This window comes from Madurella fahalii (genome assembly GCF_045866475.1).
Source record: "Madurella fahalii IFM 68171 DNA, scaffold_6, whole genome shotgun sequence".
Taxonomy (NCBI): domain Eukaryota; kingdom Fungi; phylum Ascomycota; class Sordariomycetes; order Sordariales; genus Madurella; species Madurella fahalii.
The window spans coordinates 1,299,089-1,318,499 of record NW_027263976.1 but is presented as its reverse complement, the minus strand read 5'-3'; the positions used below and the strand labels follow the sequence as shown (position 1 = coordinate 1,318,499).

The following is a 19,411-nucleotide window of genomic DNA, read 5'->3' as shown; positions in this document are numbered from 1 at the left end:
TGGTAGCATAGCCTGCAGGCGGATAGATGTTGGGTATCATGTCAACAGACCAAAGAGCAGCCCCGTCTTCTTGACATAATCTTGAGACGCCTTGGTCAACCTCTCCCGGGCCGCAGCATTCTCCAAACCTGTTTTCTGATACACAGCGTTCTCCAACTCGTTGAGCGTGTCCTCTTCTGACCCAGGCTGAGATCCGAGAAACGACCGGAGGTAGTGTATATCCAGGAGCCACTGCACGAGTAAGTCTCGCCTCCGTTCCGAGTCGATGCTCTCCTTGACCGGTTCCTCTTGTTCGGCCTCATCCCCACCGGCGTCGTTGTTTTCGGCCCCTGACTCCTCTTCCACTTCAGAATCTCTAGCCAACTTGCCGAGTGCTTCAAGCCACACTCCCGAGAGCTGCTTGCTCAAATGCCTCTTCAACACCGTAACGGCTGCGGGACTCCATAGATCCCCACCCGCATCGTCCATAGTGGCCGACAGGTTTCTCAAGAATCTGAACGCTTCCGGAGACGGCGACCCTGGTAGCGCTGGTTGTCCCTCCCATAGACTCCTCCCGACAACCGTCTTGCGCGCAAGGGCCACGGTCGCAAACTCATCCAGCGGCGAGACGACTACTGCGGCCGCCACCGCCTTATGGAGTGAGGGCACCGCAGCTATTCCAAACGCCCTGACTGCTTCCACATCCGGCAGTCTCGCCCGTATGTCCCTGAGCAGCCGCAGGAAGTACATTGCCACCGCTCCATTGTTCGGACCTCCTTGTTGCGTCTCCCACAGCTCCATGAGATGTTCGTCAAGTCGCTTGAAGGCCTTAACTAGCAAGCGGTTTAGATGCTCGCTCAGTGCCAGCGGGTCGTCCTTGGCAAGCAATTTTTGGCGCTCCTCGATCGTCTTTTCGTCCTCGATCTCGTCGATATCATTGTCCCACCTCTGCCGCTTCAGCTGGTCCACAACCTGTCCCACGTCATCCACAACATGAAACCACGACTTGTAACTTGTCACGGCCTTGGATACGACATCGTTCCTGCCGTACAGCCGCGCGACAACATCCTGCGTGAACTGGGCTGCGCCGTTGGAGAGATCCGTGTCGAACGAGCCCACGTCCCAGAGGCTCTGGTGCCGGTCGGTGATGCCCTCGCGCCAGGCCTCAAGAGCGGCCGAGACTTCGGAGCCGAGTAGGCGTAGCTTGATCACCTTGGCTTCAAGGACCCGCAACATGTGCTTGTTGAAAGCGTCGCGGAGCTGGTTTAGGATAACGGAAGGGTCGAAACCGCGCGCCTTGCCGCCCTCGGCAATCCACAGCTTCAAGACGCTCGTGCGTAGCTCGACGATGGCCTTGAACTCAGTCATGCCTTCCAGGGTCTTATCCAGCCCCTGAAGCAGGACCTCGCTTCCCTTCTTGGCCCAGTTCGTAAGCATCTCCCGGGCCTGGTTTCCATCCAAATCGTCATGCCGAATGAACGGCGTATAAAACTGGATTTCATCCCCACACCACCTCTTGTAGACATCCAACCTCAGCCCTTCCATCTCCTTCAAAGACGCGTTCTCAAGCAGACGCTCCTCCTTCAGCGTAGACAACGTATCCATCAACTTGTACGGAACGAGCGTCTGCACGTCCTGTAGCGTCTTGGTATATAACCCCAGCGCCTTTAGCACATCCCGTGGATTTCGCACCACTCTCTCGTCCTCGTCCTCCTCCAACGCCATCGTAATCGCCTCGCCCCTGACACTCAAGAAGTGCCTCAGCACATCTCTCGCTCCGGAGCTCGTAGCCAGACTGTACGCGCTCAGCGCCTTAAGCACATCCCCCTGCTTCATGGCCTTGTCGCTCCCGCTCCTCAACACAGCATCCACACTCCTCGTCAGCCTTGCCCTGTGCACCGTCTCCAAGCTCTTCTTCACCTCCTCCAACCCCACCCCTACCCCCGCGCCTTTCTTCAACCCCTCCCCACCCGCAGAACTCTTGACGAGCAATCTCCCGAGAACATGCAACCTCGCCGCGAGCACTAATCTATCCCCCTTCCCGATACTCTCCTTCTCCCTGAGCACCTTCCCCAGCCCCAGCTCCACCGCCTCCAACAGCCTCCCCCTCGCCGCATCCCCCACCCCACCCGTTCCATCATAGCGCTGACTACCCCCGGCACCGCCCTCATTCTCCCTCACGAACTCCCTCAGCCCGCTGACCTTGGCACCGACCACCCCGCGGCCGCACCGGCCGCCCATGCCGCCCAGCACGGCCCGCACCACGTCCATGTCGTCGCGCATCGAGACGATGGTGTCGGCGGTGCCCAGCAGCTCGCGGTACGAACCGCCGACCTGGGTGCGCAGGCGCGCCGACACGTCGTCGATCTGGCTGTGGAGCGCGGCGTGGATCGCCCGCAACTGCGGGAGGGTGTACTGGGCGGAGGCGAAGAGCTGGGTGGACGAGGTGAGGGCCGGCGAGCGCAGGTCGATGTTTGCGGGGAGGGCCGTCATTTTTTCGGCGGAGGGTGGGGAGGGAATCCGTTTCGTGGTCTTGCTGGGTCGGACTATGTTGGACGAGCCATTGATGATGGGCGTGGTGTGCGCGGCCGTTGCGGTATGCGCGCGCTGTTGCGTAGCAGTGTTGCTATGGCGAGTTGTTGAACTTGGTAATGGGAGAGAAACGTCAAAGTTGTTGCTGTGGGAGCTTCTGGGAAGCTAAACAGCTAGGTAGGCCGCGGCCTGAGCGTTTAACCCTAACCCTAGGTAGTACAGTAGAGGATAGTGGCAGCAGGGAGACACAGGAAGGCCAGTTACAATCTCAGATTCGTTGTTAGAATCGACGAAGTCATCCCATACACCAATATTTTATGAGCATAAACCCGCTCGATAAGTTGCCATCATCCGTAGGCAACGGTGAGCAAATGTATATACGACTCAATTGCGTGCAACCAGTGCTCTCAATGTCCCGAATATTACCACGTCGGTAAGCAAACCGACATCTACGGGCACAACGCAGGATGTAACGAAGCGACATTGGAACCGACGCTTCCTCAAACGCGAACCTATTCATGGTCATCACAAGATGCCAAATTCACATAGCCTGCTCAACATCGGGTCGCTCGGTCGGTCGTCACCGCAATACGCAGCACGCAACGAGTCTATAATCTGCATGAAATGTCGAGACCACCCCACCGTCACGGACCTTGAGAGTCGCCGCCCGCGGCTAGTAAAGAGGGAAGAGGTGATCAGTCTTTGCTTTAGGAGGCCGGGAACGGAGGAAGACCCATGGAGTAAGAAAAACCCTCAGCGAGCCACGAAGCACATCGTGGAGCCACCTGATCAACAAGAACAAGAAGTTCAAGCTCTTCACATGACGGTGTAGAGTTGGGTCTCTTGCCCTTGCCGATGAGGAGAGAAAAGGGAAAGGAAGAAGGAAGCAGGGCGAGGAAGAAATTTTATAGGGCCTAGGGCGGGGTGGAGTGGGTCAGGTACCCGGACCAATCGAGGTTAGCGCGCTTTTTGAGATCTGTGTTCAAGGCTTCCTGCAAGTATGTACCACCGATAATTCGTTCGAGCTTAGACTTCGTTTAGAATCAGTGGAAACCCATTTACCATTTCTAAAAGTTCACAGACACTACCTATTTAGCGTACCGGTATTTCGCAATGGCAGACGCTGCGAACTGCCCGTGGAACAAGATTGGTTCGACGCTATTCGAGCTGTCATCGATTGTTCTACATTTAAGGAACGGGTTAATAGGCTTTATAAATATCTCTACGGTAATTACTAAATACTCTATTTTCTATCTATAAATTCCATGCCATGCTGAAACCGCACGCTCTTCCTCCTCCTACTGCTTTACGCCTACATCCTCGACGGTATCCACCAACCCTCCACCACGGCCGTTATCAAGCGGTTCGCAATGGCCGTCTGCGGCGGAAGGCGTAGCGCCCCTTCTACATACCCCTCAGGAGCCGCCTCACCCAGATTACTTGTCCCCTTCGCCAGCGCTTCTTTAACCTCTTCAAGCGGGAACCACTTGGCGCTCTCCAACTCAGCGTCATGTCCAAGATAGATATTCTCTCCGTCTCCTGGCAGCGCCTGGCCAATTGCGCCAATCATCAGACTCGCTGGGAACGGCCACGGCTGTGAGCTGTGCAGGGTAACCCGGCCCACACGGACGCCACTCTCCTCCCACACCTCCCTTCGCACCGCCTCTTCGATAGACTCGCCCGGTTCTTGGAACCCAGCCAGGGTACTAAACCAGTACTTGGGCCACCGACGCTGCCTGCCGAGGAGGACCTTGGTCCCGTCCGCATTAACAATCGCCATGATCACAGTCGGATCGGTCCTCGGAAAGCTGTGATTCGAAACAGTCCCCCTCGTGGCGCACGGCTTGCGGTCCCTAACCTGCCCACCAGCCTTATCCGTCGGAGGGCACACCCTCTTGGTGCCCGCGTGCACGGACAGCGTAGGCTGGCCGCACTGCGCGCAGAACGGCGTCCTCGCGTTCCAATCGATCAGGGCGCGTGCGTGGCCATACATAGCCGCTAGAGCCCCGCGTTCGTCAGCAACCGCACCCAACCTCCTCCTCCTCCTCGTCGTCGTCGAACAGAGAAGCCTCACCTTGGCCAGCGTGCAGCCCCATATGCCTCGGCCCGCCCTCATAAAACACCCACCCCCTCTCTTTCATCTTCTCCAGCAGCTCCTCGACCAGCTCCTTCACCCCCTCCCGCGGAGTGGCGTCGACAGCGAAGTACGGATCGCCCTCGAACTCCCGGTACTTGAATGCCTCCTCCCGCTCCCCGTCCCTGTCCCCATCTCCCTCGCGTGCCAACTCTCCCCTTTCGTCTACCCCAAGCAGCACCACCACGACGTGCGCCTCCTCCGAGTTGTACTCGCGCACCATCTCCTCCTCGCTCCTCGCGAACGGATCCGCGCCCGTCAGGGGGGCCACGTCGGCGTAGCGCGCGAAAGCGAGGCGGGCCGGGTCGTCGGCGCGCACCAGCGGGGCGAGGTTATTCAGGAGCAGGAAGCGGGCGCGGGGGTGGGAGAAGGCGCGCCGCAGAAACTCTTGGTCGTCGCGGAGGAAGGAGACGCGGTTGAGCGGGCTGCCGGAGAAGTAGTTTGCGATTTCGGGGCCGAACTTTTTGGAGAGGAGGGAGTCCTCTGTCGGGAGGACCGGGAGATCCGGGACCGGCATTTTTGAGAAGGTGGGTGGGTTAGGCAAGGGAGTTGTGCGTGTTCGTGTATGTGTGTGTATGTGGGAGAGAAAGAGAAAGACTGCTGAGGAGTTGAGGAGGTAGAACAAGTGCACAAAAAGGTGCCCTAAGGTAATGGATGCCAAGGGAATCGGGGCGGCGTCATTAAATAGCGGCGGTCCAGGTTTGACGGAATTTCAGCGCCGGTTGGCGGGGGCGGGGCTGATCCCCAGGGGGCGGCCGCGACAACCACCGGGAGCCGGAGCTACGCTGATGAGTAATTCCCGGTCTTCGTTTTCCCGCTTACCAATGCCGAACCGGCCGGATTTAAGAAAATACGGCTGGCCAAAATGACATAGCCATAAGGAAACACATGCCCGCACACCAGCAAGAGACGCAATGCATAGGGCAAAACATGATTTCATTATTCCGTGTTATCGTGCTTTACCCTACGAATGGGCTTGTGACTTTTACCCCAAACCGTTCCAGCACTCCACTTAGTAGAGCCGCTTGGGAGGAGACATGGTAGCCTTGATGGTCAAGCTGCCAACGTTCTGCCAGCCCTTCTTGAGCAAGGAGACCAGGTAGTTGATGGCCAACATGATGTTGGCGACCAGCTGCTCCTGGGTCATACCGACGTTGCCGACGGCGACACCCATGCACAGGACCTTCTTGAGCTGGAACTTGACGGTCGACTTGACCTCGTTGATCTTGCCGGTAAGATCATCCGCGTGGGACACGGGAGTAGGGAATTTGCCGGCTGCAGACGTAAGTTAGCGCTGTGGCCGGCTACTGTGATACTTGGCGGGATTCCGGGACCAAAAAAAGAAAAAAAAAAAAAAGGAGAAACCATACCCTTGGACAGACCGGGACCCAGCAGACGGGGAATCTGCTTGATGAGGGTGTCGGAGGCGACAAACGCATCGTACTTGCGGGCGAGCTTCTTGATGAGCTTCTTGTTCTTGTTGAGCTTCTTGAGGTCATCGGCGCTCATGGCATCGACACCGCCGTGCTTGGCACGGTCGATATCGTGCTGGTCACCGAGAATGCAGATGCTCATGTTCGGGCGGGGGACGGTGGGCAGCTTGACAGTGCCAGAGAAACCTGGTATTCTGGTCAGTCCTCGGCCGGGTTCCTTTCAATTTCCGTCTCGGTCGACATACGCTTGTCACGCTGGGGGTCATAGTTCTTCAGGCCGATCTGGAGCCTTTTGTGGCCGTCAGCTATTGTCCTCTCGAATGGCCGTTTCATTCTCATGGAAATCCTTACTCCACGGTCTCCAGGAAGTTGCGCTTCTTCGTCTCGTTGCTGTACTCGAGGAGCTCAGCGACATTCTGACGCACACCGGCTGCAAACAAGTTAGGTCGAGAGCGGCGCAAGGGCGATTGGCGAGCGTACCGACGGAGATCTTGGACATTTTGACCGTCTTCCAGTAGAATTTCTTCTATAGGTGAGGTTTATTGCGTCGTTGACGAGAAAGCTGGGGTTCGAAGTCGAGGAAACGAATTTGTGGGTTCCTGGCCGAGTTTTTGTGTGCAGACTGCGGGGCTCGGACCGTCAAATCTTGGCGAAGGGTTTGGTTGTAGCGTGGGAGCGGCGCAGCTTGCGCCAACTGTTAACAGCTGAACAGCAACCCTTGGTTGCCGGAGTGGGCCCTAGCGCGGACTTGAGTTTCACGGGATGCAGACGGCTCGCAGGACGAAACAGGCACCGACAGAGACGGAAACAATCTGGGACCCATGACTGTGCACAATAACATCGGTGCCTCGCAGCTGGCGCGCTAACCTGTAGGCAGGGTGATATCCGGCGGTGCTGAGGTTGATCGCAGATCTGCCTAACATGATCTCCCTCGTAGGACACTCATAGTACAAACTGTTTCGCAAGAAGCGGGGTGCTGGCCACAGTAGCTACCATCATCACACTCTCTCCTTCCCTTCGAGCGGAGGCGTATAACAGTCTCCTGCTCCTCGTGCCCGTATCTGTAGCTTCGAGAACCATGAGCAGTGAATAGCGTAACCGTCTACCGTACCGGGCCATGTCCTGCCGACAGTGCAAAAGAGTGGAGACGGAGGAGAACATATGTAGTCTGCACCAACATCAGCCTCCCTTTCGGTCCGATGCTGAACTACACAAACAGCGCCTGTGTTGGTGTCTGGACAGGATCCAGGAATCAGGCGGCCAGGAGGATGAATCTTTTTTGGGAGCTTCATGCTGAGGTAAAGTAAAGTAAGTTACAAGTAGCGTCTCAGCGGGAATTCTGCGCAGATGATCTGCGCCAAAAGACCCACCTGGAAACCGAAGTTTGTGGAGCACAGTAACTTGTTAAGGCGGGGCGGTTTAGAGCCGCCTCCCCAATGTCTTGTTATCGTCCGCATTCAAAGCCTCAGGCTGATCGAAGGCGCGCCGTCAAGAGCGGGGCCCAAGTTCCAGCGTTTTCTTTTGGTTTACAGCTGGGGCACTCGTTACAATGCCTCGGATGGAAGCGTCAGCAGCATCGCTTTAGCATTCAACCCACGCCAAAGCCCGACATGACACTGGCCTGCATGAGCATCCAAACCAGCCCAACTTAAATTCCAGCCGGAGAGTCTGAGCTTGCTGAGATAAGGTGCAGTCACATGCAGCTGACATGTTTTCCAGTCAAGCTGCCAGAGCATGTGGTCCAGTCTAGCGACTTAGCCCGTGATATTTTGGCTGCGTCCTGTTCTCAGCATGACACACCACTGCCCCGAGCCCTCCCGAGTGCGCCAGACAAACCGCCATGGAAGCGACAACGCAGTCACCAAATCCTGCATCTCATAAAGGGCTTCTCAGAGATGAAACGATTGCCCTTCGACGTTTATTTGGATACTGCGATAATATCACAGCACCCTTGGTACCAGACTTCCTTGGCATCAGACTTCCAAAGACAAAATTAAGGGATGTGAGATTCCTTAGTATCGATATCGACTCATTGCAGCAAAAGGAACAAGTTATTCAGCAATTCCATATTGGCATATCCCTTCTCGACACTCGGAATTTGCAAGCCTCCATCCTTGGCTCGCCAAATGCGAAACCGGAGGCTCGAATGATAGAGTCGCATCATTTTGTCGTCGGATGTGCCAAATTTTCTCGGAGAAAGTCCAATAAGTTCTTATTTGGTCCATTCGAAACTCTTTCTCTCGCCGATCTTAGGGTAAGACTGGAAGCGATGATTTTACACCGCGATATTATTCTTGTCTGCTACGGGGCGGATCGGGAGCTCACGGTACTCCGACAAGTCGACATTGATCTTCACCCTCGTTAAATCATCGATACCGTCAAAGCTGCACAATATCCACTCCAGCTATCTTATAGATATAGTCTGGAAAATTTACTTACCGAGCTCAATATTCCATTTTGCAACCTCCACACCGCCGGGAATGACGCTCATTTGGTCCTCCGGGCTCTTCTGATGATCATTGTCCGAGACGCGGAACTCCAGTTGGACATCCCTGCACTCCCACATTGGTTGCCGACACTTAGAGGAATCGCTCATGCTCCATGGCTAACTACTGCAAAGTCGGAGGACCTTGTGCGCGCTACCGAGCCAAACGCCCCTCTCAAGCCAGCCCGGTGTCAATACCCTCGACAGAAGGCCATGTCGGAAAGGAAGGACCCAGAAGCCGGGACAGACCACCTAACTACGCTCACGGCTTGTGGTGAAATGGTGCAGAAACGAAAGACCGGTAACCATATCGCAGGAGATGAAGAGGAGGTAATGGGAGCAAGGAACTAAGAGAGAGGTAGAGTTTAATGATACCACCATTCTACCCCTAACGGGAACCTTACTTCCTCGCAGCATGTACACTGCTTCGTACGGTACCCAGACAATCTGGCCGTTCTACCCTCTAGGTCCTTGATGCTCACAGGCCAAAGCCTTGTTAATCCTTCGACGCCCGTCTAAACCCCCGGTGCATCCGGCACCTCGTCTCTCCTCTATAGCTGCCGCGGCCGCGATGCTCTCCCGGCGGCAGCTCTATAGCTGTACTCGAACCTCGGACGGTATTATTGACGTAACTCGTTGTTATATGCCATTCTCGAGTACCAGGGGAATGAACAGCTGCTTATATGCGATAATAGAGGGTCAGAAAAATCGAAAGGCCGGACACCAGCACAACGAATTTCAGCGCGAGAGATGATCTGCCCATAATGTATCAATGATACTGTACATACCAGCAAAAGAGCTGCGTGCTCCGAAACGATGCAGCATGCGGCGGTAAATGGAGCGCAGGCCCAAGTCCGAACCTTCTCCTGGCCGAGAACGGCTTGTTGTGGGCCGTTGCATCCGAGAATCTCGATCGATGCTAACGACCGGCGTCGCCTTTCCGCGCACCCCTCTGTGTTATCTCCGGCGGGAAACTATTGCCGACAAGAGGTGTAAAAGGAATATTGCTCAATATCTCGATGACAGTGCAATACAGGGTGCAGCCGACTTGCGCGTAGGTTTAAGCCCCCCTGGCTCTGACCAACATGCATGTGTTTAATCGGATTCACATATCCCGGAAGTGGCCGGTTTCAGATTGTCCGTGGCACACTGCACAGGGCGCTGTACCGTACGACGACATCTCATGCAGCGCAGGGAGAATGGCCATCATCTGGTATCAGCGAGACGCCACGGTTAGCAAAGGGAATTATGGAAACCGGTGAGATGGAGTAACGTCTAATCTGCTCATGCACGACCTTGTAGGCATTAATGCTGAGTCACGCCGGAGAATTGCGATGTCGTTGCACCCTCAACCCCTTCCTCTCACTGCCACACAAATACAACCTGGACTCTACCACAACTACTATCGGCAGGGCTGCGCAGCTACCCGGTTTCGTTTCACGCCACGGCGCCGGGTCTGTGAGCTTTCGGCAGATCGGCTCGGCATTGAAACCCCGTGCAAATCCAAGTTCTTAGACTAAGAGGGAAACAGAGTCATCTCGTAGCGGTCTGTGCGCTAGTAATACTACGGCTTCCTGCGAAGATGATATTTCTCACAGTCGTGGCCGCCGGCTCAGACCTTTCCACTACCAAGCAGCGCGCCAGGGTTCTGACAGGAAGGAAGTCTCAGTATGTTTGAGCGCTACTCGTCTGATCTGGGATCATGTTCATTGAGGCCTCTTGGTCTCGCTGGTAGGCTAGAAGCTCTTGAATACATCTGCTGCAGTGTCCCTGAGAGCCGGACACGATGCCGCTGCCAGACCTTTGCAAACTGCGAGCCGGAAGATTTTCCATCTCGTCTTATAGAGGTGTCCCACGCAAAAGCTCTCCTAGGCCACCATGCAATTCGCGGCCCAGACGATAGCATCATGGCCACAGCCGAACTACGTCAACCCGGAAGTTCACAGCCCTGTTAGTGTTATCGTCGAACTGTTCCTTCTCTGCGTGGTGACGATCCTCTTATCAATCCGGCTCTATACACGCTGCCGTATATCCAGAGGATTTGGGAGGGACGACGTCTTGATCTTCATGGCATATGTCGGTCTCCACCGAGATGCCAAACTTCCTAGAGAACCGAGACTAACGTGTGATAGCTTCCGGCCGTTGCGTTTGTGATCATAGAGGTAGTTGCCTATTACAAACTTGACAGAGACAAACATATCTGGGACGTCCGGCCGGAACTCGCAGCACCGAGCTTGCAAGTCGGGTATGCCGCCCTGGTAACAGCCCTGAATCGTGCGGCTGTTTGCTGACAAACTTCGCAGTCTCGCCGAGCAGATCTTGTTCGCCATAGCCACCTGTTGTACCAAGCTCTCCGTCCTGGCTCTTATCTACCGGATCACTTCCGTTGCGTCCGGTTGGCCGAAGAATCTCACCATCATTGTGGCTGTTGTGGTGGCACTGGACGCGTTTGCATTCATACTTGTCTCCATCTTTCAGTGCACGCAAGTTCATCCGGCGTATCCAGGACAATGTGATAGGGTTACGAGTAGCTAACAGCAAACCGGATCACAGGCCGATTTCCGATATATGGACCATATCCATTACACCACAACGCTGCATAGACCACGGGGTCCATCTATTAGTGGCCAGCATCATCAACACAGTCCAAGACTTTGTGATCGTCCTTGTGCCCATCAAAACGGTGATTGGTCTCGACCTACCGGTAACACAACGCGCGACTGTTCTCCTCTTGTTTGCGGGAGGCCTCCTGGTCTGCATCGCTGGCGCCGTCAGAACCCATTTCACCTGGCTCATGGTGTCCAGTCCGGATGGGGACATCAACTGGCACTCGTATGACATGATGTTGGCGAGCTCGATTGAGCTGCTACTCGGAATAGTATGTCCGCCGTCACATCCCGATCCCGCAGGCCGTTACTAATAGTATCGTACTAAGTAGACGTGCGCCTCGGCTCCAGCAACCAAACCTTTCTTTACCCTGTACGCCACTCGCCTCCCTCAGCTAGTAGTCCAGACCACCCGGAAGCTCAACACCGTGCGGCGCAAGGGGAAACGTAGTGCATCGAAAACGACATTGGTTTCGATCTACATCATCCACGACATCGACATCCAACCCGCTTTCCCCAAGGCGCTTGGGGTGGATATGTCCAGGGAAAGCGGTCTTACCACAGCGCCAGACCTGAACAAGCCGCTTCCGGAAGTTCCCAAGGTGACACTGGACCTCAGAATTGGAAGGTCTCTTACGTGGAATGATATGGGGAGTCCCCGATCCCCGTCCAGTGTGTTGTTCTGAGAGCACACTCGATCATTGACCGTTCCGAGGAAGTAGCTTGGTGACTGCGAGGTACATTTGAGGGTTATATGTGTGTCGGCTGCGTGTGATGCTAGAATATCAGTAATAAGACTCGCGGTCGAACGTGGAATTCCTTGGTTATGCGAGCAGCACGGGAAGCGGGCAGAAAGGGTTCGGTGGGGTATATTGCCTCAAAGGATGGCGTCTTTTCGTACAAGAAAAACCACCTATAGATTGAAAATGGAGGGTCTCCGCCATCTGTAGTGCCGATATTCTTGACGTATGTGCCGGGCGCTCATCTATTCCAGAGTCAGGGCAAAGCAATAGTTGACACGTTGTTCGAAAGCGATAGTTGACACGTATTGCCCTCTTCAGTGACAGGTAAGTGTGTTGCAGGACTATAAATTGGTCGATGGCCCGCTAAGTAGTAATGGAAAAGAATGCATTTGTAGACTGTCGAGCACGGAAACCATGACAAAACAACGCGATATACCGCCCTCAAGTCTGCTCTACCCGTGCGCCTGACCCCAAACTCTAACCCTCATCACATACCATTATTACTACCATAGGTTGCTTTGGCAGCACCAATGGCGTTCATTGCTTCCAACATATCCTTTCACGGCTGCTTAGGACTCCTTTCAAGCCATGTTGGTGGAGTGCGGTCTCGGCCGATAACGGCGATATTAACGAGTGTTGGCTTTGCTGGTTTGTGGTGTTCCTACTCAGGAATCCTCTTCAAGCCATGTTGGTGGGAGGGCGGCTGATAACGGCGATATTAACGGGTATTGGCTTTGCTAGTTTGTGGTGTTCCTAGAACGCCGCCGGATCCATCGCTGTTCGGGACTGAGAGGGCGGCTGGTAACGGCGATATTAACGGTATTGGCTTTGCCAGTTGTGGAGGGCGGTCTCGGCTGATAATGGTGATATTAACGGGTATTGGCTTTGCTAGTTTGTGGTGTTCCCAGAACCCCGCCGGATTGCTGTTCAGGATTGGGAGGGCGGCTAGTAACGGCGGTATTAACGGGTGCTGGCTTTGCTAGTTTGTGGTGTTCCTAGAACGCCGCCGGTAACAGTAAGCGGAGTGTCCACCAGGAGCAAATGAATAGGAGCGGTAGGGGGTCGGTTCTGCGAATCCCGAGACGTAGGAATCTAAGATTTGCGGAGGACTGGGACTTGAACTTACCCGGGTCTAGGGGGAAAGGAGGACGAGGCGGGGCTGGTTGAGTTGGCGTTGATTTGTGGTGGAGGGATAGTTGAGCGTTTTGTGCCGCGCGGGCCATGATGAAATGAAGGATGCTTTAACAGCTTTGCGGAGACTGGAAAGCGGTTGTAGAACAGCAAGGTTCGGGTCTGAGGAAAATCTTAGTTGATGCAAGAAACTCTGTGCTTGACAGACCAAAGTTTGGATTGTCAACCTCTGTCTTTCTGTCTTCCGCAGCTTGTTTCTCCTTTATATACAGATCCCGCGATCCTGTTCTACAATGCCCAAGCCCCATAGTTCTATGACAAAAGCAGACCATCGATGATACGGCCGTTTAACCGCCAAAACTGGATGGCCGGATCACACTGCCACAGACGACAGATGGAGGCCCAACTGTGAAACGGAACCGGACAAGTCCAATGCTGGGCGTATCACAGCCCAAGATTGAAGGCGCATCGAAAGAGGGAGATGAAGAGCGCACGGGAGCGGCTGCGGACCGGGCATCGACTAACCTGGTGTCGAAAACGGCATCACAAAGACGCAGGAGCAGCTGGAAGCGGGATCAAGACACGTCGGGGGTGGGACTCGTGAATTACCGGCCTCCTACGTACGGCGGAATACATCCGATGGCTGTGGCATGTCACGATTGACAATCGACGACAGCCGAGTCTCAACGTATACAGGTACACATGGACAACCACTGTGGTCTTTGTGGCGTCAAGGCATCTCCGGACCCTGCGAGACCAAGTGGTACCCGAGTTTCTCGTCGCTGGGATATGCAATGATTCCGAGGCTAACTTCTCACCCGCACTTGCAGCTTATCTGCCAAGTCTGCCACTGGGCACCCCCGGATCTGCGGTGACTAGCGAGTTTTGATGTCTCTGCACCATGAGTGGGCAGACCAAACTACCACTAGTACGACAGGGCGGCCTGCGTAAGCTCGAGGATGGTTTGACGGCAACTCGGTTACTGGAGGACGGTCAGGTTCCGCCTCATTGAACGGGTATCCTCCAGGCCGTTGCTCCTCATGTCCTGTCCTCTTGCCCGGAAGGCAAGGTCGGAAGCTGCCGAACACCAACATCGCCTCCTTGATATCGGCCCCATACTGCGTCATCTCAGGCATTGACACTGATACTCGTGGGACACAATCACATTGTTGTACCGAGGAAGCCGTGGATAGTCCGCCTCCTCGGCTCAATCAGTGGGTGCTGCCCTGAGCCGAGGAAGCCGTCTGCCGACCTGCAATGCATCTCTGTTTCCCATTCATGAGGGATGTCGGAAGCCCCCGCCCGCCAGCATCCGTCGCCATAAGAGGCTACGGGTTCTGGTCCCGAAGGAGAATAATGACGAGGCAAATCCAGTATTCTCTGGCACGCAAATATGACCGATGGCGAGTGGGGGGAATCAAAACCGGTTGATTAATCGTGCGCGAAAGTGTATGAATGAAGAAAGGAAAAAAAGGAAGAGACAGCGAGCAGATCTGAAGTCGGTAAATCCTGCAGGGGCAGGCGAGGTCGGCTCCATATCGGGCCGACGCTGTCGTCGAGGTCGCACAGACCACCTCAGGATTGGAACGCGAACCTGCTCCAGGCGGGCGCAACTCTTTCTCTCTCCCTCTTCAACAACAAATTTCTTTCATGGTTGCAAGTTCGTCAACTGCCCGGCTCTACTATGACGCTCGCCACAATCCTCCACACAACTTACCTACCACTGCATATCAGTTCTCTTGGCCATGACAGCAGCTAGGTTAACCGACCCCTAATGTACAGTACTGTATGTAGTCTAGACAACGGGTGCCGGGATTGGCCGAACAAGTGCCCTCTCCACTTTTTCTTCCATTGATAAAAGAAAAACCTGAACCGGCTCTTCAATTTCCCTCCCGATCTGCCAAAAATGTTTTTGACTGCGAAACCCAGTCAAGCGCTGTTCTCAATCACCCTCAACCAGCGCACGCTCAGTTGCACCGGGGTATTCTTAATCGATGATCGATGCGGCAGGAATCCATCCGAGCATCGATTCGTCGTGATACCTCTCTCTGCTGGGCTGCGCCGGGTGATCCCATCCCTCGCTGGCGCCGGGGGGGAACATTGATCAAGCGAAACCACAACTTGCCTGCCTCTGTGCTCTTTCCATGCGCAATAGGTTAACTTTGTAATATCGTTCGCAGTGGAAGAAAGATCCAAAGGCCTAGACAGCCAGTCCCATCCACCCCGCTGCTGAGTACTCGTGTGCGGTAGCGGGACTAAAAAGGACAGACATTTCTGTGTAATCTCTATGCTACGTTCATTATCACCCGTCATGTCATGGTAACCAACATACGTCATGTCCCCCGAAGGTATTTTCCCATGAAGATTACATGTTGTCCTTCGCCTCCCGGATTGACCAACCGTGACTCCAAAATGCCGGAAACCCAGAAACATACATGCCTCAAGTCTTCCTATCCAGAATGTACCTCTCGTCGGTAAACGAGAGCAAGAACTTGGCGACCAGCCGTCCGGTATAGTTGTAGCCTACGTTCCGAGGATACGGGTGGTCCTCGGTGTTTGGCAGGATCGGATCAGCCGTCAAGAAGTCCAGCTCGGCCCCTATTATTCATGATCAATTAGCCCTTTTGCCCTCCCCTTGACTGGTCCAATACAGAAAGAGGGAGACTTACAGTCCTCATCCACAAACCGCCTCAACTTGCGCACCATATCTTCGGCGTCACGGTCCAGCTCCGCCTGCTCAAAGCAAGTGTCATCGAGCAGCGGATTGAAGCTCCGGGCGGCCGCGTCGCGCGAGTGCGTCTGGTAGATCTGGTGAAACTGAAACGCGAACTGCTTGAACGGCATGTTCTCGATCTCGCCGTTGATCTTGAGCACGAAGCTGCGCTTCCACTTGGGCGGGTAGTAGCGCTGCAGGTTGATCTCGTTCTCCGAGATGACGAACGTGTCGGCGGCCGTCTCGATCGACTCCATGATCAGGCACAGCACCAGGAACGACGCCAGACACGGCGCCCACTCGCTCCGCAGCTTGGGCTTGAGCGACTTGCTGAAGTTCTCAAACAGCTTCTGCACCTCCTGGCACAGCATCTCGTCCAGCACCGCCTTGATCTGCCGGTTCAGCACCCGCGACGTGACGAACGGCACCCCCTGCGGTACCAAGCCCGTGGGTGCCAGGTCGGTGACGCACCGCTCCGTCAGGCACAGGTGCCTCGTCATGACATAGTGCATGGTGTATATCGTCAGCGCCCGCTTGACCATGGCCACATCGCACCGGTTCGCATAGTCGTGCACGATCCGCAGCAGCTTTCTCGGCAGCAGGGTATGCTGCGGCGCCTGCGTGACTAGCTCGGCGTAGTCGGGCTCGGCCGCGATGGCCTGGACGTACTCCCGCATCCGCTTGCGCATCTCGTTTCGCTGCCCCTCCCACCCGTCCGGGCGCACCTCCAGGCCGATCGGCGCCGCCCCGTGCGCCTGCAGGTCCATGTTATTCACCCCGACCCGGAGATGCCAGTGCTGCAGCGCCTCGACCGACCTCGCCGTGAAGAACTTGACCCCGGGCACCACCAGCCTCGCCGCGAGGCCGTACCCGGAGTACATCTCGACGGCCCACTCCTGATCCATGAAGCACTCGACCGTGTCCCCGACGAACCGCCCCACCGCCTCCTTCCTCAAATGACCCCTGATAAACTCCGGGAAGAGGATCCCCGTGAAGTCGGAGAACTGCCAGCACACCACCTGGGGCACCTGCTGCGCCAGCCGCACGCAGCTGCGGCAGGGGCGCTCCTTGTCGCAGCGCACCTTGCGCGCGTGGCACGAGAAGCAGGCGCCCATGCGGCGGACCTGGAGCGCTGACTGCTTAGTGTCGGTCGCAAGCGGCCCCTTGCGGCCGCGCTGCGACGGGCGGAGGGCCTCGAAGCATTCAAACGGGTTGGGCTTGTGCGAGTGCGCCGAGATGCTGGACGGTGTGACGATGAGGAACTTGCTCTGCGTGGCCGTCGGGGAAGGATCTGACGAGGAAGAGGTTGTAGGCGATGCCGAGGCGGGGGATTTGCGCTTTTGGACCCGGTTGGAGGTGTTGGCTTTGCGGATCTGGATGGGCGGGGTTGTTGTCGGTTTGGTGGTTGATGATGATGATGCTGTTGTTGGGGCTGGCGGTTTGCTGTACTCTGGCGGGCTGCTGGCGGGTTCCCGCTTGACTTGTTGGGCAGGAGAACGCGGGCTGGGGGCGCTTGCAGGCGGGCTGACCGAGGCGGAATGCAACGACGGGGAGTACCGATGGGATGCTGGCGGGGAGGGCGTGATGAGATTTGGGTCTTCCATCACGACCACGGAGGCCATGCCGGTATCGCTGACAACCGGGGCGTCATTGCCGGCGCTGTTGACTCTGAGGCTGCTCAAGGGGCCCCATGGCGGCACGTCGACACCCCCTTGAAAGAGCTGCGGGTTCTCAAAGTCGAAGGCCGCCGCCACGGGTTGCTGTTGTCCTCCAATGCCGGCATTGAACAGGCCTGCCAAGTCCCCTGGGAAGAGAGCGTCAATTGACAACCTTTTGAACCGGTGGTAGATCTGCGGATATTAATTGCTTACCGTGATACGTCGGCCCGAGCAGCTCTCCCGTCAAGTCCCGCGCCAGACTCTGCGCGAACAAAGTCCAGTTCCCATCTGTCGCCGTATGAGAATACCTGTCACCACTAACACTCTCCTCCTGAGGATGCCGCTCGGGAAACGATTGCCCCGATCCCAAATCGCTGTCGACCAGGCCTGGCGACAGGGCGGCCGGTGACAGCTCGGGCTGTTCGGGGTGCTGTCCGCCGCCCGCTCCATGTCCGATGACGGCCCACGAGCTACCCAGGCTGTGGGCGCTCGGGCTGGAGATAAAGCCTACCGAGGCGGGGCCTGACCCATTGCCGGTGCCAGTGCCGATGCTGCTCCCCCCGGCCGCCGCGTTGTTGATTACCGTCCAGAACGCTTCATCGTCCAACTCCTCGCCGGTCGGCTCGGTTGCTGCAGGTGCCGCGGGAAAGTCAAAGTCGTAGGGCGAGACGGGCGAGGCACCGAGGGATGCGGATGCAACTGATGCCATGGCTGGCTGGTATATCACGGTACTGTGTATGTACCGCCGGTTCGTGCTGTGTCGTGTTGCGTCGTCTTGTGTTGTGTTGTACTGTGTTTGCCTTCCCCTCTATCGTGTCTGGGGCCCCGTGTCCTTTTTGTTAGTTTCTCTTCGCCGCCTGCATACCGCCGTCTCAGCTTCAGCTGCGCTCTCGGTCAAATAGTATCTGGTCAGAGATACGTAGCGCGGAAATGTGGGTTTGTCCGTCTCTGACGGTGCCCGTGCCGCAGCAGCGGGGGCAGCAGGGGCGCAAGACAAAACCTATTCACAACGGCTGGAGAAAACGAAAAGAAAGGGAGACCAAGCGGGTTCACGCGAAAAGCAAACAACATGACAATCACAGAAGAGCAAGGCTTCCCGGCGTCGCGGGGACAAGGTCCTTATTTGAGACTTGCCCGGCCACCTCAACACGGCAGATGCTCAGCCTCGAGGGGCTAAACTTGATGGAGCGACCGAATGGGGGGAGGGGGATGTGCCATGGGGTTGGGCAGGGGACTCTCAGTGGCTTGGCTTGGCCTTTTGCGTGCTCACTTGGCACCGACGCCGTTGCGCTAAGCCCGATTTGATTACCGAACTTCAAAGATGCGTGTTCAGGTGTCTATTGTGCACACCGAGCAGTCGTGGTTTTGAAGTCTTGCGACCTCGAATAGATGATGCCTGTGTTTAACCGGTTGAGTCTCTGCCCAATTAGTGTTTTGGTTTGCTGTCATGGGTTGCAGACCTGCTGTTGTGGACTCGACTCTGTCAGGTCGTGACATGTGAGACTCGCGATTTTACCTTGCAAGCGACTCGGACGACGAGGCTTTGTGCACATTCGGGTTGATGAACCGCGGGGTTAGTTTTGCAGCAACAATTCCATCCATGTCATACGAGCAGCCTTACAAAATGCGGTAGCAACAATAGCAGCGACAACAAAACGGTAGAGGACAACAGTACAACGAGAATAGAATTCTTCAAAGACATTAAATCAATTCCCAGCGCAGTAGATAGAGAACCCGGCGTTTGCACACCAAATCGTTCTGATATAAATCTGGACAAGCAAAGCAACAGACCCTGCCAACCCCATAAAACACACAAGCACAGAACTCAGCCAAAACAGCCTCCCAGCACTCGGTTGATTTGCATCAGATAGCCTCGTAAAACTCCCATTGCGAAAATGCCAAACAAAGTCAACCACTCAGGCAATAGGAAAGGATATCGAACTTGCAAAGCAACCTAAACGACAGAGCACGAACCATAGGGACGTGCAGCCGCCGAC

At 55.7% G+C, this 19,411-nt stretch overlaps 5 protein-coding genes across 5 annotated transcripts; 1 reads left to right on the top strand and 4 right to left on the bottom strand.

Moving 5' to 3' along the window:
* Positions 1-36: 36 nt before the first annotated feature.
* MFIFM68171_10422 (uncharacterized protein) lies at positions 37-2,472 on the bottom strand (the record flags this gene model as incomplete). Its single annotated transcript, XM_071065841.1, has 1 exon — positions 37-2,472. One exon carries the CDS (start codon positions 2,470-2,472, stop codon positions 37-39), a length of 2,436 nt encoding a protein of 811 aa, XP_070921942.1.
* A 1,351-nt stretch (positions 2,473-3,823) lies between these two features.
* NPY1 (NADH pyrophosphatase) lies at positions 3,824-5,162 on the bottom strand (the record flags this gene model as incomplete). Its single annotated transcript, XM_071065840.1, has 2 exons — positions 3,824-4,509; positions 4,586-5,162. The coding sequence occupies 2 exons, from the start codon at positions 5,160-5,162 to the stop codon at positions 3,824-3,826; spliced, it is 1,263 nt and encodes a 420-aa protein (XP_070921941.1).
* Positions 5,163-5,657: 495 nt separating this feature from the next.
* Positions 5,658-6,577, bottom strand: RPL10A (60S ribosomal protein uL1; the record flags this gene model as incomplete). The annotated part of the gene is made up of 5 exons (XM_071065839.1): positions 5,658-5,920; positions 6,016-6,264; positions 6,324-6,367; positions 6,430-6,508; positions 6,559-6,577. The coding sequence occupies 5 exons, from the start codon at positions 6,575-6,577 to the stop codon at positions 5,658-5,660; spliced, it is 654 nt and encodes a 217-aa protein (XP_070921940.1).
* A 3,864-nt stretch (positions 6,578-10,441) lies between these two features.
* Positions 10,442-11,855, top strand: MFIFM68171_10419 (uncharacterized protein; the record flags this gene model as incomplete). Its single annotated transcript, XM_071065838.1, has 5 exons — positions 10,442-10,639; positions 10,696-10,808; positions 10,867-11,046; positions 11,117-11,441; positions 11,502-11,855. The coding sequence occupies 5 exons, from the start codon at positions 10,442-10,444 to the stop codon at positions 11,853-11,855; spliced, it is 1,170 nt and encodes a 389-aa protein (XP_070921939.1).
* A 3,628-nt stretch (positions 11,856-15,483) lies between these two features.
* On the bottom strand, positions 15,484-18,123 carry MFIFM68171_10418 (uncharacterized protein; the record flags this gene model as incomplete). Its single annotated transcript, XM_071065837.1, has 3 exons — positions 15,484-15,641; positions 15,713-17,560; positions 17,628-18,123. 3 exons carry the CDS (start codon positions 18,121-18,123, stop codon positions 15,484-15,486), a joined length of 2,502 nt encoding a protein of 833 aa, XP_070921938.1.
* Between the last annotated feature and the right edge of the window lie 1,288 nt (positions 18,124-19,411).